Here is a 17,521-nt window from a genome sequence, read left to right as displayed (position 1 = left end):
AGGTGGAATAGTCAAGTTAAATAATCAATGGTTCTAAGACAATGGGAGCCAGATTTGAGATTTAAGTGAAAATTGGTGCTTTTTTACGAGACAAAAAAAAGTTGGGGCAAGAATTGTCACTCGACTTAAAGTTTGTGCTTTTTTACGGGACAAAAAAAAGTTCGGGCCAGAATTGTCCTTCGACTTAAAGTTGGTGCTTTTTTACGGGACAAAAAAAAGTTCGGATCAGAATTGTCCATCGACCTAAAGTTAGTACTTTTTTTTGGAATTAACCCCAATTTAAGGTTATGTGTTGGAAATTGTATAAATGGTATATCATGAAATTGATAAGCAGAAGTACAAGTTGGAACCATATAAATATATGTGTGTGTGTGTATAGGAGAGCTAAGTGAGCAACCTTGGTTTGCAGATTTAATAGTCCGACACTAGTAGGGACAACGGGTCCTGTAGACAGATTATCAACCTATAATTTATTTGAACTCAAGAAAAGTGCAAGACTTCACAAGAAAGAGCAACCGAAACAAAACATTAACGGGCGAAAAGGTTAAGATACATCGTGTTATTAAAAAGAAAAAGACGTTGAGCACAGCGTCATATTTGATTTGGTTCCATACTTCTTGTACCAAGTATATATTTTCAAATAGGAAATTCCAATATTACATTCCAATCACTCAACGTTTAGATATAACTTAATTTACATCACACGATGACAGTATGCGGTAAACACAGAGTAGAAAATTATTCACATCATATAGGGACTTCATCCATAGTTATGCAGTAGGATAAGAGGCCTTCATGGCTATGCCGCAGAGGCCTTCCTTAGCGCTGACATCTCTCTGCATCATTATGTATCCTTCCTCTCCCCATTCCTCTCCCCACGAGTTCTTCACCAGCCAAAATTTGGTGCCATCGTCGCTTGCCCCGTATCCGACGGCGGTAACTCCGTGGTCCAAATCGGTCCCGCAATCTCCGGTGAACACGCCGCCAGAGTAGAACTGGAACTCGAATCCTCCGGCGTCGATGGCCACGGAAACCGGCTGCATGGCAACTGCCTTTAGCAATGCCTCCTCGCTGTTGGCGGGAACGTCTTGATAGCCCTTTATGGTCACGGCGCGGTTCGATTCAGATTTGACATTGCATTTGCCATCCGCGCCCACGTAGGGATAGTTCGTCTCGGTCGTGAGGCCGTGCTTCTCGACGAACTGGAACGCGCTATCCATCCAGCCGCCTTCGCATCCTTGGTCCTGGCCACCGACGTCGCAGTCGACCAACTCTTGCTCGGAAAGAGAGATCAACTTACCCGAGGTTATTTCATTGATTCCTTCCACAGCCGCGACGGCTGAGAAAGCCCAACAGCATCCTACAATTTTGCAATGGAACAGGACAATCAAATCAGAACAACAACATTCTTGGAGAAGAAACTATAAGAAGATTAGGGGTTTTAACAACATATTGGGTCAAAGAATGTCGAATAGATTAGTGAAGGCAAATAATGCTCATTCATGAACTAAATTTCATCAACTTACCACATTGGCCTTGGTTCTTAACCGGTGTCACGGCTCCTTTCTTTCTCCAATCCATGCTGGAAGGCACCGCGGTGACGTTTTCGTACTTGAAAGAAGCGGCCTCGGTGGAGCACATGTGAGACTTGAATCGGTTCCTCGCCTTGAATTCTTCGTTCGTGAGGTCCGCAAACTGATTGATGCCAAGCTGGTAAGACTTGTCACCTGCCTGATTGAACGACTCAATCCGTCGCACGTTCACCTTGAATATCTCGAAACGGCTTTGCCTCTCCCCCATGTTCTTATACTCACGCCCGTAACGGGCCATCCACTGCTCGTGCATCTCGTACATGGGATCTTCTTGCTGGAGGGTGCGACCCGCAGCTTGATGAGCCCAGGCTCCCAAAAGGAAGATCAATGTCACCAGGATGCAATGTTGGTTTCTGAAGGATCCCATGACTTCACTAGCAGATGCAAATGTTTAAAGAACAATGAAGGGTTAAAGTGATCAATGGATGACACACACTCTCCTAAAATTAGCCCTGGAATTTATAGTCCTGAAGTTTCGGAGTGGCGACGAATTTGGTTGTGGATTTATCGACTTGCCGGATCATCTATGCTGATAGGTACATCAAATTTTTAAAAAAATTTCCTTTCCAGATTAAGAGAAGCAGTAATCATCTACGTGCCGGGGGGAGTGTTCTGAGATGGACTGGTTCACGAGATTCATTGAAGTTCCTTTGTTCCTGTTTCATTGGACTGATATATTGGACTATGTGCTTTGGCTGTAGCATCTTAGTTCGCCAGATGTGTTCGGTTTCCTTGTCGTAAATGCTCTGGGAAGATGATGAACCAAACTGATATACCCGAACCACATCTATCCCAACTTAATTTTCGTGTAACAAAAAACTCAAATTGATACATTCCTGCTACGTTTACCTAAAACTAATTTTTGTATCACAGAAAATCCCAAACTGTTACTGCAGTGTCACATTTACTCAAAACTAATTTTTTTGTAGCAAAAAATTCCAAGTAACCAAAATCTCTGGAAATATGCTAAAATCGGATAATTTTGCCTTAGATTGGACAATATGCTAAAATCAGCTAATTTTTCCCTAAGAGCTCCCTCAATTTTCGAAATCTACTAAATATCTAATTTTTGTGACGTAAAAATTAGTTTGGGATAAATGTGACATTGGAGCAATATATAATTTGAGATTTTCTATCACACAAAAATTAGTTTTGGGTAAATGTGGTACCGGTTTACCAATTTGGAATTTTTTGTGACACAAAAATTAGTTTTGGGTAAATATGGCACATGTATACCAGTTTGTGATATTTTGTGGTATTAGTCCTTAATATATTATTGGAACTTTAAAAAATTATGGATGAAATTGTACGCCAATCTACAAACCAACTTTTATAGGTTGTGGATGTTTGAGGTATTTTGGATTTAAAAAAAAAAGCGTGCTTGTAACGAGATTTAGATTATTTAAAAAATAAAACGTGAAAGTCAATTCGAAGAAGGTTGACATGATATCATATAACATAATGGTCACGTGAAAGATTTCCTCCGTTGGCTCAGTTAAAGGGCCTTCCACTTGAGGCGCGAATAATAATTATTCTCTTTCCCGGCCCTAAGAAGTGACGGGCGGGCGGGCGGGCAGGCGGTGGGCAGCTGGTGGGCGGTGGCGGGCGAATGGCCGCAAACAGTTGGAGAGAGGGCGGCGGTGGGGGGGGCGGCAGGTAGCGAGGGCAAGCAATAAAAAAGAGTTGTTATTTCTGTTTCTATTCAAGAAAGAGAAAAGTAAAAAAAAAACCACTTCTCAATCTGTTCCAAACCTATTTATGGGCTAAAAATTTATCCCGAAAGTAAAAAAATAAGATTGTATTGCCAAATGGATTTTTGTTTCAAAATTTGTTCTCGGGAATAGAAAAATAGAAAGATAGAGAAATATAATGATTATGATTCGTGCCTTTGTTCACCGGCTCAGGCCCTAATTTGATGAAATTGTCTGGCTGAGGAATGAAGCTTCGTCAGCTGCTTTAGGAGGAATATTACGTAGTGTTGCCAATGACCTAACAACTATCTTTGTAACTCTAGAATAGTTCAATTTATGCTCCTACATATTATCTGGGTAATACGAAGAAAGATGTTTGATATGAAATACTTACTTATGAGCAGGGTAAGCTCTTCTATTTTGATTCACGGTTTCTCTTGGCTATATTCATCCAAGGGACAGATCGATCTTCGAAAAATAGTGAATGGTTTTGTCAATATACAAATGCATGACTCCCCAGGAATTTCATTAGTTGCATAAAATGCCTAGTTCTTGAACTTCCTCGAGGACTAGCTATTTTCATCAATCTTTCAACGAAACAAAAGGAATGACCGTTTCATCAAGAATAGATCAAGAATGAAATAGTTATTCCTAGGGAACAAAATAGCTAGCCTGACCAGAAACTTGGGCTCCGTCTTTCTCGTGCAGAAGTGTTGTTTCGGCCTTTGCTGTCTTAATGTCAGAAGAAGGGGAAAACAAATCAAATCCTCTTACAATAACAAGATAGGGATAGACTATTCATTCTATGACCTTAAACTATGGGTAATCGATTCCAGTTCCTGGTTCCCAATGACCGAACTGGTTGTCCTAGAATCGGGGACCGGACTGCACCACCGGTCCGGTCCTATGGAATAGGTCACTTTTTTTTCCCACTACTTAATGCCATCTCTTCATGTTCCCCATTACTTTTTTTTGAAAAAGATCTTAGTAAAAGAATCCTAACTATGTGCTCATATATCTTCTATGATAAACAAAAATTAAAAGGCAGATTTATAAATTGCGGATCAAAAACAATAAAATAAATGCGCCAATCATCGAGTTATAATGATTATTTTGGAACCATGAATGATCAAATATTAGTAATAATCCTCAAATTGAAAAGACGAACCAAAAAGCGTACTTCACTTAGGGTTTAATTCACATTTTACTAATTTTTTGAAGAAATAAAAAAGAATAAAATATATGTAGTCGGTCCAGTTCGGTCAGTCTGGTTTGGTCCGGTGCCCTTTGGAACCGGGAACTGGACCGCCTGGACACCGGTTCCACTTTTATGAACCGGGAACCGGACCGACACTTCCGTGAATCGGACCAAACTAGCCGATCCGGTCCGGTCCGGGCGGTTTCCGATTTGGGCGATCCGTTTTACACACCCCTACCTTAAACTCAACATTTTCGAGTGGGTAAAAATGAATCTTGGATGGGCCAAGCCGGCCGGGCCGGCGTTGCCCGAGCCCACCCATAGCAAAAAGTTTACATATGCCTGGACCAGGCTAACTAAATTTCGGCGAGCTAGACTTTCTCACGAAGGAGTGCCGTCATGCAAAAATTAAATCCTCTTGGCCTCGATGAACGACTTCTCCGTCTGCGGATCTCTGAGTGAAGTGGACAGCGCGTGCCTTATCAACATTGTTTGGTGGAATGTTTGCTTAGTAGGGAAGCTCATGCGGAGGGGACAATAGTGAGGACTGAGCTTTTGCAATTGTAAATCATATTTTATGCTTTGATATGATGTGCAAATTTGGGATCTGTTGAGTGGAGAGGATCATTGAATTATTGAAGACGATCACCTTCTATCTTGTTCTTAAAATCTGTGTGAATTTGAGTTTGTCTATGTCGGTTGTCGTGGTGGTTAAACTAATTTATGAGAGAGGAGATAGACTCATTGCTCAATGCAAACATTATGGCGAAGAACTTGCCTTAACCAAGAATTGTACATATGAATGATGGAGATCTTACAATAATAGTACCATTTGACGAAAAATCTATATATTTGTCGAGACAATCCAAACTTCATATGAAAGAGAGCGATCCGCGGTTCACACCTTGCCCGCACAATGCATGAAGTGGGGATTTGATGGAGTGGATATCCACGTAAAATCCAAAAAGTAAAAATATTGCGAGGAAAATTCAAGTACATTGAAATTGGAATCACACGAGATACATGAGTTGAATGGAAGAGAAATGTGAAGGAAATAAAAAGATTAAACTCGAGACGAGTTGAATGGGGTCGTGCCTTCGTCAAGTTCTTCTTCCCACTATATCAATATGCACATCGTTTGACCTTTAGCCGGTGGTCAGTAGTCTTCACTTCCATGCTTAAGTTTTTCTGCAGGCACATTCCCCCATCTGGAGCATTTGTAACTCTATTTGGAAACATGTCCGCCAAGTATTCTCAATTCTTTGAACTGCGAGCTTTTAGGACGGTGGAGGATGAAAATTGACATTGATATTAGGATTAGGCGCATAAACACAACAAAATAGAGATTAAATGAAAGAAAGAAAAATCGAGACACAATGTTTTATCTTGGTTCATCCTTAAACTATGGCTACATGGATTTCACTAAAATTAGCACCTCTTACTTCTCTGTTACAACTCTCAATTATAAGAGAAAGATACTATATACAGACCTTAGGGGTCGAGAAAGCCCTAGGCCACTCAGTAGCTATTTATAGGTCGAAGCTCAAACTACTAATAAAATACGGGTTTAAACTATAAAAGTCTTTTGGTGGTTCAAGGGCATTGCCCTTTGCGACCCCTGCTGGGGCAGTCCCCGGATCCCGCTTGTTTATTGGTGAGCGGAAACCCCATACCTTTCTATCGATGGAAAGTATGAATCACGCCCTAATAATTGATATTAGAAGTACCAAAACTTTCTTAAAGAAAATCTCATCGAAAACACACATATTGGATGAAAGGGGGTGCCAATGGATAGCCAGCAGGGTTATACCACTCAAATCAAATCAAGTACAAGTGATTTTACTACTTCTATTTTGCATTAATTTCTACAAGAGGGAAAAAAATCACACTGAACAAGATCCCGCAATTTTGTTATCGTGCTCATACCGGTAATTACTAAAAGTTGTTGGAACAGTTGAAAAGAATGAAAATGTTTGGAATTCTATCTTAGTCTCAACATCATCAACTGACATCTCTATCTATCGAATATAGAATTAGTTTTAGGGGAAGTTCAGCCTCTGAATTGAGTGCCGTAGTTGATGAGTTAGTGTGTGGCGATTTCTTCAAGTGGCCGAGACTTTCGTTGGATTACGTCCTGGAATTATTGCAGAAGTGTTTCTGTGAACTGATGGAAACTCGACTTCTCATTAGCCAGCGGTCTTCGGGGAATTGCTGGTCCAACAAGGCGGAGTCGAAAGTCATTAGACACTAGCTGTTATTCTTGTGGGTGACTAGAATTCTTGCAGTTGCTTCCGAATCTGTCCACTAGATGGCTAGTAAACACTTGGCATTTCAAAGGAGATTGTTTGGTCTGATGATGATCGAAAACATCAGTTGGGTCATCTGTCATTGAAATGACCAACTCAACCAATAAACACAAAGTCAGGTCAAGAAAAATAAATTGTGTAGACCCACCAAAGTATCCATCAGTAGAAATTATGCAGAGATTGTAGTACACGCATTGAAGCTAACATAACAAGTGGTGGATTTCTTCATGGATAGCTTTCAAACTAATTAGGAACGAAACTTGTCTGGGATTTCTTTGACTTTTTTGGCAAATTAATTATATTTAGGAATCAGCTTTGATACCGTAAAAATGAACTACCGTGCCCTAAATTGGATCAAAATACTAATATTGATGATAATAAACTTTGTTCACCCGAGACTCAAGAAACAATTTTGTGTCATTATTTCTTTGCATCAAGTGAAGTGACCATCTGATATTGAAAGTCAAAACCATCATCTTCACTAGAACTAGTTTCCACCCTAAACATTTCTATTTGTTCTTGATATCACTCTCCCTATTTATTTTCGGAGTCTAATTTATCTCATGTGTCAAATATTCGGTTTTAATCTTGTATGGCCTCGTGTTTTACTCATCATTTTTCTCTATCAATAAGCATCTTAATAACTTAAACACTAATATTGTAAACTAGTTTAAGTATAAATAGTATAACTAATAGTTAATATATTTTTCCCATTCAAATCCACTATCACGATCTCTAGTTTTGGGCTAAGTCCAACTTGCCCTCTATAATTCCATGGTTGTCTTCACTTCCATGCTCAAGTTGATTTCTCTCCACGCGCATTCCTTCATCTTGAGCACTTGTAACTCTATTTTGAAACATGTTTGCCATGTATTCTCAATTATTTAACGTGCGAGCTTTTAGAATCGCTGGTGGGATCGACACATAGACTCAAAAGGACAAAAATTTTCATAAAGAAAACCTCATCCAAAAACTTAAATAAATAGATAAACACATTTGGAAAAAGTGGGTACCAATAAATAGCCACAAGGATTATATCACTAAAATCAAGTACAAGTATAGTACTACTTTTATTTTGATTTCAATTTCTACAATATGGAAAACATCACACAAAACAAGATTCCGCACTCTTGTTATTGTGCTCATACCGGTAACTACTAGAAATTGTTGGAACACTTGGAGAAGATTCAGGTTCAATCCCAGTCTCCACATCAGCAATCGGCATCTCAATCGGATACAAAAGTGGCTTCGGGGGAAGTTGTAGGTTTTCGATCTCTCCTTCTAGCATATTAAGGACCCGGCTCATTGACGGTCGATCATTAGGGCTCAATTGTATACACCAAAGAGCAACAATTATCATCTTCCTTGTTGTCTCTCTTTCCTCTTCTATCTCATCTATGATTTCAACCTCCTTTTCTTTGCCGAGTTGATCATAAACCCACAAAGGAAAATAAATTTGACTGGAATCCTCTGCATTTGTATTTACATTTCTCCTTCTACCGGCCATTTCCATCAACATCATCCCAAAACTATAAACATCAGCTTTATGAGAAACACCACCAATGTCCTTATAGAATAGCTCAGGCGCCATATATCCTAATGTTCCTCTTGCTGCAGTTAAGGATACTACGCTATGATCAGCGGGATAAAGTCTTGCAAGTCCAAAGTCAGAAATTTTTGGAGTGAAACTCAGGTCTAGGAGAATATTGTGAGGCTTGATGTCAAAATGTAGAATTTGCATATCACATCCCCGATGTAGATACTCTATCCCCCAAGCTATGCCAAGAGAGATCTCATACATTTTCTTATAATCAAGAGAATTATCACCAGCCTTAAAGAAAATGTGCTTATCCAGAGATCCATTCGGCATGAAATCATAGACAAGAGCTTGTTTGGAGTAATCAAAGCAAAAACCAACTAGTTGCACCACATTAACGTGGTGGATCCTTCCAATTGTGGCCACTTCGTTGATAAAATCTTGGCCGTTAGACTTTGGTTTGTTCAAAATCTTAACCGCAACTTCATTGCCACTTCTAAGCATTCCTTTGTACACAGAACCATATCCCCCTTCACCTAACTTGTGCTTGAAATTTTTTGTGATCTTTTTGATATCTGAGTAAGAGTACTTGATGGGCAAAAAGTTGTTGTGGGCTCGTAGAAATTCTTCAATGTTTGCATCCATTGCTTGGTGCCTTTTCATCCACTTATTGATTAAAAGTATCAACACACATGGACCTCCGAATATGAATTTTGCTGCTAGGAAGTGAGCTGTGTAGAAAATTGCCTTAAGTTCAGGGTAAAGCATATCCTATTTTATTTGTTATAAAGAGTGTTTTCTTCACATATAATGCGCGAGTGTTTGGTAGATGAGAGTAAAAAAGAATCATGCATACCGAGGACAAAGCCGGCAATATGAACTATATTCATTGCATCCTTTAGCGCCCTACCCCAAGAAGAATTGTCTACAAAAAGAAAGATATTAATGAAGACATATAATCAGTATTAGCATTCTAATCAACTAAAAAATTAGGTACAAATTAAGAATATTCGAAGCAAAGATTTATTAAGGGTAATAAGTGATAAGTAACTAATTTTACATTTACTACAATTAACAGTTGTATATATTCAACAAATCTCCTGTCTCAATGTGAAAAACTACGTATATGTTGTGCCTATATATGATTAACTTCTAAGGTAGGATTAACATAGCCTGGCCTCTGAAAGGAAGGACACCACTCACTTTTCATTCCCCAATTTGTGAAACTCTTGATATAGAAGAAAAGTTAGCAGTTGAAAAGATGAGGTGCTTTGAGCTAATATAAAAACTCTTAGAAGGAACTGCAGACAAATTTTTTTTATGTTTTATATAATTTTGAGATGTCCAATGTGAACTTAGCACAAACTTCATTTTAGTGCTTGCTATATTTCAAATTTCATCCATCATTTTGTGAACAGGGATAAAAATTTACCCGACATGATTGCTATCATCAAATTCCCTCGGAGAACGACGATTGTATTTCATAGTGAACCAGTTGTTTGCGCGTCATCTTTATCCCCTCGAGGGCTAATTCGTTTCATTGGGTTTTGCTAACACAATCAAGATGGTCAGGAGTTTTACAAACTTCACTTGCAGCTGTTACTTTGATTTTCGTAGTAGTCAATCACAGTCCATCGATTGATGCACAAGAGCTATAGCGAGAGCCAAATATTAGCATATTAATCGGCTAAAGTACTTTGATGGAAAGGCATACTTACAGTAGTAGACTGATTTGCGGTTTTGCCCTCGGCATTGAAAGGCTAAGAAGCAAAAGTGAAATGTTTTGCTCTGCGGCCACACCCAGTAGGAGAGATTAAACCCGTCGGCCATCGCATTGTGTATGTAGTTGTAGGAGATCGTACGATTCTGCCTGGACAATGCTGCTCTTTTCTCCTGTAAATATTCTGCTGCAAGTATCGACATGGTTATGGTGCAAAACTCCTCAATATCCGATGCCATCGCATTGATGACAGCGTATGAACCGTTTACAGTTATACATGGTTGGGTGTCGATATACAAAGGAGATCTCACTTGCTTTGAGCAAGACACAAAGGTCACCCTGGTTCCATCGCGTATGGAATACCGTTCATCTTCTTCAACACTGAAATTAGAGGGCATTAACTGGTGGAGAGGAAGGGAGGAACAGTTGCTCTTTTGCAGCCCGACATCGACCACTTCCATATAACCAGTAATTAAACCCCCATAATTGCTGGGGGGGTTTATCCTTTGCACACGATATCGGCCATCGCACAAAGATAGTAACGTGCGGTTATCTTCATATGCTAGCTCGAACCTCAAGTCACCGCAACCTTTCGACTGGCCCTTCAATCGAAAGGGATAGCTTAAGTTACGGACCTTGCCGCATGCCGAAGGGGCACACAGGTGATTGTTGTGGGCATGGCAACTAATCCCAGCTTGTATTACGAGAAGAACGAGCAATAGGAAAGGCTCCATTTGGTACCTGACGTTGAGACAATTTGTGCAACGGAGAGATTTTTGTTTGGCTTTGGTTATTGGGTGGAGAGGCTCCATAGAAAAAGGGATGCATTTAGAGAGACGTATCCTGATGAAAGTTGGAGAGTTGGAGTCGTCTTTGGAAAAGCCCAAGTCAAGCAATGACCCAAAGCCGTCCAAAGTCCAGAAAGTGGAGCTTCCCAGCACATTCCAACACAGTGGACAGACAGTGGCTAGCTAAGGGCGCGAATGGAATCCATTCTGGAGCAAAATTTCTGCTCCGGAATGCATTCCGGAACAGAAATGCGTTTGTTAAAAAATTTCCGGAATGCATTCCGGAGGAATTTTTGCATTCTGGAGCAAAAACGCGTTTGGTAAAAATACATTCTTTTTTTGGTTTCAGAATGAGTTTTTGCTTCCAGAATGTGTTTTGGGCCAAAAAAAAGAAGCTAGTTTTTGTAGCTTCTTGATTCCGGAATGCATTGTCTCTATTTTCTCACAAATTTTTTTTTCAGAAAATGCATAAAAATTGAAAAATTCTAGAAAAATTCATAAAAATTTCCAGAAAATAAAAAAAAGTCAGATTTCGGGAAAATATGAAATTTGGTGAATTTTTTTTTTAAAAATAAAATCAAAAATCAAAAATTTCAAAACTTCACAGAATAGCTTAAAACACATGTGGCCACCCACTTTGAGTGAAATTTAAATTTTTTGAGGTGCCCAAAAAAAATCAAAAATTTCAAAACTTCACAAAATGGCTTAAAATACCTGTGGCCACCTACTTTGAGTGAAATTTTAATTTTTTTAGGTGCCCAAAAAAAGAAAAATAATAAAAAAATAAAAAATTTCAAAACTTCACAAAATGGCTTAAAATACCTGTGGCCACCCACTTTGAGTGAAATTTAATTTTTTTGAGGTGCCCAAAAAATTAAAAAATAAATAAAAAATTTCAAAACTTCACAGAATGGCTTAGAATATCTGTAGCCACCCACTTTGAGTAAAATTTAAATTTTTTGAGGTGCCCAAAAAAATAAAAAAATAAAAAAATTCAAAACTTCACAAAATGGCTCAGAATACCTGTGGCCATCCACTTTGAGTGAAATTTAAATATTTTTAGGTGCCAAAAAAAAATTAAAAAAAATCAAAAATTTCAAAACTTTACAGAATGGCTTATAATACATGTGGCCACCCACTTTGAGTAAAATTTAAATTTTTTTAGGTGCAAAAAAAATCAACAAATCAAAACAGATTTCTGTTCCAGAAATCAATTTCTGGAGCAGAATTAGTCATGTTTTACCAAACAGATTTCTCCTTCAGAAATCAAATTCTTGAGCAGAATGGTTACCATTCGCATCCTAAAGCACCAGACATCTGAAATATGTTTTTCAGATGAAAGGACTATAGATTACATTCATCAATATCATATACAAATTGCTATTGGTCGATTATACAATAAAAGTCCCTGCGAGTGTCAAGTAAGATTTCGTATTTCAAGAGCAATTACAAGGGCAATATTTTCCTCTCACCACCCTTCTAATTGGCGAGTTTTAGCCGGTCAAAAAGTCTAATCCAAAAGCTTAAACTAATAAATTAAGGCGTGATATTATATTTAAATATTATAACACTTTCTTTCACGTGTAGGCTAGACTTTGGCCTAAGCCTTAAACATGGAAAGATATAGTGGAATAAAAAAATAAATTATGGGCTGAAAAGATTTGAACTTAGGATTTTCTACTTCTATTTATGTTAGAAAGTCCAATTCAAAAACTTAAACTGATAGGTGAAAGCATGATTTACTATTCAAATATTCTAACACAGACATGGTCATAACCTCAATTTAAATTGAAAGTGGATGATGTCTACAATTATAATCACCCTACTGAAGCATGATTGGAGGAAGTTTTCTTCAATTGGGGTTGAAGGAATGTTATAGCCTATTACAATAATACTTTGTAAAATATATGTGTCAAGTATTGAAATACACATAAAAATTTAAATATATGACTGAAATTATGTGTATAGAAAATTTGATTTACAAATGTTTATTTTCAAAGCAGGTTTTTTTTTTTTTTTGAAAAGCCTCAGCAACTTCGCGACTTACTAAGGGAGATATTTATTGACGTTTGACACATGCATTTCCCGTTTGAAGGAAATTCTCATTAGAAATCGATAAAATATTGCATAGACCTGTCTCTTCATGTCGGCCACCCGGCAGCCCATTCATTCATCGCCACGTGTCCATGGTGAGGCCCACTTTTCACTGTGACTCTCTCCTATTTTTCCCCTAGGTAACATGCGGTCAACATCTTCGACCAAAAAACAAAAAAGCAATCAACATTGTATACCGAGAAAAGTCTCACTGGTGCTGCGTGATGGGGAGATTTCGTTAATCTTTTGTTTTGTTAATCGTACAAATTTAATTTACTAATACACAAGAGGAATGGCTTTGTTTCGATCAAAAGAATGATTATCAGGCTTTTTCTATTTGCTTATAAGTGCAATCAAATTCTAAAACTTTTAAAAGTATAAAAGGTCTAAAAATTATCAAATTTGTGTGATTGGCAACTTCCGAAAGTTGCATCAAATTTCGGTGATGAAAAATGATGACATTACATATTTTTTATGCATTAAGGAGACATGGGTGCCACATCATAAAAAAAACCAAAATTTAAAAAGGAAAAAGAATATCTAGGAAAAGGAAAAGAAAAAGGCCAAAAATGAAGGCAAATAAGGAAAAGAGAACCTGAGAGAGAGATGGTTGGGAGCCTTGATGAAGACTCTCACTCAACCACAGGCCAAGGCTGCTTGTCATCACCGCGAGTAGGCTAGGGCCTACAAGCCTTTGGCCAGATCAGGGCGAGGGTTGGCCGACCCTAGTAGGGTGGTCGCGAGGGCCAATCAACCCTCGCTTGATGGCAACGACTGGTGAGGCCTTATGTTCTCTTAGTTTGGCCATGTTTCTTTTATTTGGTCGAAAAGCTAGACGTTTCATTCATTAACCAACAAAGGATAACATAACTTATGAATTTCTGAACATAAAAGATCCCATAAAGGTAAAAGTGGTTCTACGAGCCAGTCATGGGGTAGGACTTTCTTGCGATGAGACTTAGCTATCCAGTCTGCCACTTGGTTTGATTCGCTTGGGCTATAGACTAGCTGAACAGGATTGAACGGAGCTAGCATTTCTTTGCACTCCTCCAAGATAGCCTACAATTCCCATGGGCCTGGGGCTGGCCCCGGACGATATTCACAAGTGATAAGCTATCGGAACTCAAGACCACCTGTAGATCAGTTTCCCTTCACGGTTCGTGTTTAGGTTGGCCATACTGCTTCTCCAATTCACCGAACAATTTTCTAGTCTGTCCAATTCGTTTTATGCGATCGGCAGGTTAAGCTGATTGGGTTTGGGTCTCATTAGCGGTGGTCACAGGATCGCGTTCCAAATCCATGGACTCCCCTCTGATGCAATCCAAGCAAAGCAAGATACATTTCCCCTTCCCCCAACCAAGCTCCACGTATCATGAGAATGCCACTCGCTTATGGAATTGAAGACCTTTCGAAGACCAGTTAGTGGCGTCTGTGAAGAGATGGTTCCTTTCATTGCGATTCACGCATTTTCTCTGGCGTACATCTACTTGCTGGAAATGGCAATGAGATGTATGTCAGGGATTGACTGTATTATGGATCTTGTTGAGTGTTCGGGGAGAAAGAGTTTCTGCGGGAACGCTGCTGAAGGAACCAGTACTAAGAAACCTATCACTTGCTCGCAGTGACGGCCACTGGCCCTCGCCCGTTCCCTGACGAGGGTTGCAGGCAAAGTTGGGGGCTGGTACTGCCCCCTTTCTCATCCCTGGCGCCACCCTCTTTACCCATAGATTGGGATCTTCACTATTGCAAAAGGAGGCATAACATATACTAGAGATAAATAAAAATAATTCTGTTAGTATTTTCCGTCACTGAAAATGAACAAAACTCAGGAGAACTCAACTTTATTAATTGGACAAATTTGAACATTTGATTACACTTTTTTAAAGTTTTACTACTTAATACCCTTTCGTGATGTGTTTTAAGACTTTAAGTGCATTTATCCAAGAAAAAAAAAGTAAAAAGTACTGCTTATGGCTTACCTATTCATAACCTCAAGTGAGCGAGGCTCGACCTAATAAATATTCATAAAATATCATTCATCAATTTTAGTTTTCGCCGTATTTATCACTTACTGTATCGCTTCAAAACCCAATCAGCTTTCGCTGCACACTCCTATTTAAGGATCTCAATCTCACTAAGCAACCCTACACACATTGTTGGTGAGTTTGCCTTAATAATGAGTAAACACATCACCTACTGAGCAAGTAATTTACCATACTAATAAAAGAAAATCACGCAGATGCTATTAGATGATGCATATCATGTAACTAATCCTACCGATATGTACAGATGGGCGCACAAGTAGGATTCAAGAGTTGGCCCATACATGTTCAACAGGTGGCTCTCACCATTCAGCACTTTGTCCCAACAAAGTTCAAAAGGTGGCATTGACGGCGTAAAACTGAAATACATGTGGTACTTAGTTCTTACTGTGTAAATATATCATTACCATACATACGATGCCGTTTAATTACCTTACTCATGTAATGTGGCAAACGCGATAAGTGCACATTAACGTATATGATCCTGTTCACATATGGAATATAAGATATGATATCCTAAAGCACTAGAGAAGGTGTGAACGACTTACAACATGAACCATCGGGATTTAACTTTATCTTGTCATTCATTCATGGTTTCCCCTTCAGGATCAATCTCTCTTCTTCATCTCTCTTTTTTCCTGTTTTCTCTCGGTAACAGAAGTCCTCTCTTTGGCCATGAGGAAATATAGATGCATGGATGATCACATCTTGCATGGCCAACTAGTTGTCTCCCAATCAAGAGCATGCATGGACATCCGTCCATTTTGTGCATGAATAAACCTGTATGAGTCCCGATTTCTTTCCGGTTTTGCTTAATTTATTGTATCTGACTATTGGTTTGCTCAATTTATGTAAACAACATTTATGATTGATACTTAGATACCCCCGAATGGTTGTGCATTTATTTAGTTTATGGTATTATTTACTACTATCACAAACTAAAATATTATTCGAACTTTAAAAATTTATGGAAAAAATTGTATGTGAATCTACAAATCAGCATTTTTAGGGAAAGATACCAAAAAACTCATAAACATATTGTGTGGATGCCAATTTGAGTATAAACATTTCAATTTGGCCAATTAAGTCCTAAACCTTTTGACAATTTGCTAATTGAGTCATTTCGGCATATTTTGGCTAGAAATCGCTGACGTGGACACCGGCCATCCTATATGGCACAGCCGGTGCTGACGTAGACAATTTTTATAATTTTTTATTATTTGTATAGTTTTTTTTATTTTTTTTATTTTTTTGCATTGTGTCCCTAGGCAAGAGTTGTGGCTCTCTTCAGGCCGCGAAGGCCTTGCTTAGTATGGGCGACGGCAAGGCCATCATGGCCTTGCCAGTTGCAAGCGAGGACGCGAAGGCTCTCACCAAATCGGGGCAAAGGCTGCGACCCTTGTTGGCCACAATTGGAAAAAAATTAAATAAATAGCTAATAAAAAATAAAAATTGTAAAAATTGTTCACATCAGCACTAGCTGTGCCGCGTAGAACAAACGACGTCCACGTCAGCGATTTCCGGCCAAAATTGGGCCGGAACGACTTAATTGACAAATTGTCAAAATGTTTAGGACTAAATTGACTAAATTGAAAGGTTTATGATTGAATTGACATCTGTACAATAGATTTATAATTTTTTTTGTAACTTTTTTGCATTTTTATGATGTGGATGTTTAAGATACTTTCGATTTGAATAACCAAAAAACAAAAAGGCAGGTAGCAAGATGTAGAATAATTAAGACGTAGATAAAATGCCAATCCAAACACTGTTAACCTGTTGTCGTACAATATGGAAATGTCATGCGAAAGATTTTCTCCGTTGGCTCGGTTAAGGGGCTGTGTAGGCCCTTTCCATTTTGTTCAACGGGTCGGGCCTAATTTGATCAGAATTACAATGAATGAAAAATTCGATAAAGGCCAAGAATCCAAAATGAACTGCTTTTCTTTCCCCCTTTTTTTTTTTTTCAATGGAAGTGTGGGATTAGATCTTAGATCAGTCCCACGAGTCAATCCTTGTTTCTGACAATGGTCGTACCAGTTGGGCCCAGGATTTGGGCTTGAAAAGGTCGTGCCAAAAATTTTCCACGAAAATGCTGGTTATATTTAGACAAAACATTCCACATTTGGCCCATCGGAAAGTAGCAATTTAAGATCCGTTTGGTAACGATTCTGTTCGCGAGAACAATTTCTGTTCAGAAATAATTTTTTCTATTTCTATTCCTTAGATGAGTTTCTGAGCAAAAGAACGTGTTTGGTAACCGCACAAAATTTATATTCCTAGAATAGAAAAAGAACAAAAATGCGTTTGGTATGACTCTAAAAATTTCTATTCCCAATTTTTTTTAAATTAATTATAAAAATATCAATAGAGGCGTTGGTGGTGGAGGTGTCGGAGGAGGTGGTGACTGGGGCAGTGGAGGGGACGGTAGTGGAGGAGATCTTGGTGGAGGTGGCGTGGGTGGAAGAGGCGTTGGAGGTGGGGGTGGAGGTGGTGGAGGTCTCGGAGGTGAGTCAGGCGGTGGTGGTGGTGGTGTTAGAAGAGGCATTGGAG

The 17,521-nt window shown here is 38.8% G+C and overlaps 2 protein-coding genes across 3 annotated transcripts in view; both read right to left on the bottom strand.

Annotated features, from left to right (window-relative positions):
• Window positions 1–770: 770 nt before the first annotated feature.
• Window positions 771–1,959, bottom strand: LOC115685578 (senescence-specific cysteine protease SAG39-like). The gene is made up of 2 exons (XM_030610654.2): window positions 1,527–1,959; window positions 771–1,360 (listed from the first exon to the last, which is right to left on the bottom strand). Exons 1-2 carry the CDS (start codon window positions 1,957–1,959, stop codon window positions 771–773), a joined length of 1,023 nt encoding a protein of 340 aa, XP_030466514.1.
• A 5,829-nt stretch (window positions 1,960–7,788) lies between these two features.
• The window catches only part of LOC115685511 (rust resistance kinase Lr10-like), a 70,239-nt gene continuing 60,506 nt past the window's right edge, over window positions 7,789–17,521 (bottom strand). Inside the window, exons 2-4 of one of the 2 annotated variants that reach the window (XM_056315191.1) lie at window positions 10,043–10,506; window positions 9,181–9,249; window positions 7,789–9,055 (exon numbers count right to left, since the gene is read on the bottom strand). In XM_056315191.1, coding sequence (XP_056171166.1) covers window positions 7,893–9,055; window positions 9,181–9,249; window positions 10,043–10,506 — 1,696 coding nt within the window. In that variant the 3' untranslated portion in view covers window positions 7,789–7,892. Of the gene's footprint in view, window positions 9,056–9,180; window positions 9,250–10,042; window positions 10,981–17,521 lie in introns of those variants that run through there. The other variant, XM_056315190.1, reaches the window with a different exon arrangement.

This window comes from Syzygium oleosum, unplaced genomic scaffold, assembly GCF_021117445.2.
Source record: "Syzygium oleosum isolate NSW1041296 unplaced genomic scaffold, Sole_v2.1 Sole_v2.10, whole genome shotgun sequence".
Taxonomy (NCBI): domain Eukaryota; kingdom Viridiplantae; phylum Streptophyta; class Magnoliopsida; order Myrtales; family Myrtaceae; genus Syzygium; species Syzygium oleosum.
Note: the sequence above shows the minus strand (reverse complement) of the source record. Positions and strands in the feature narration are given on the sequence as shown.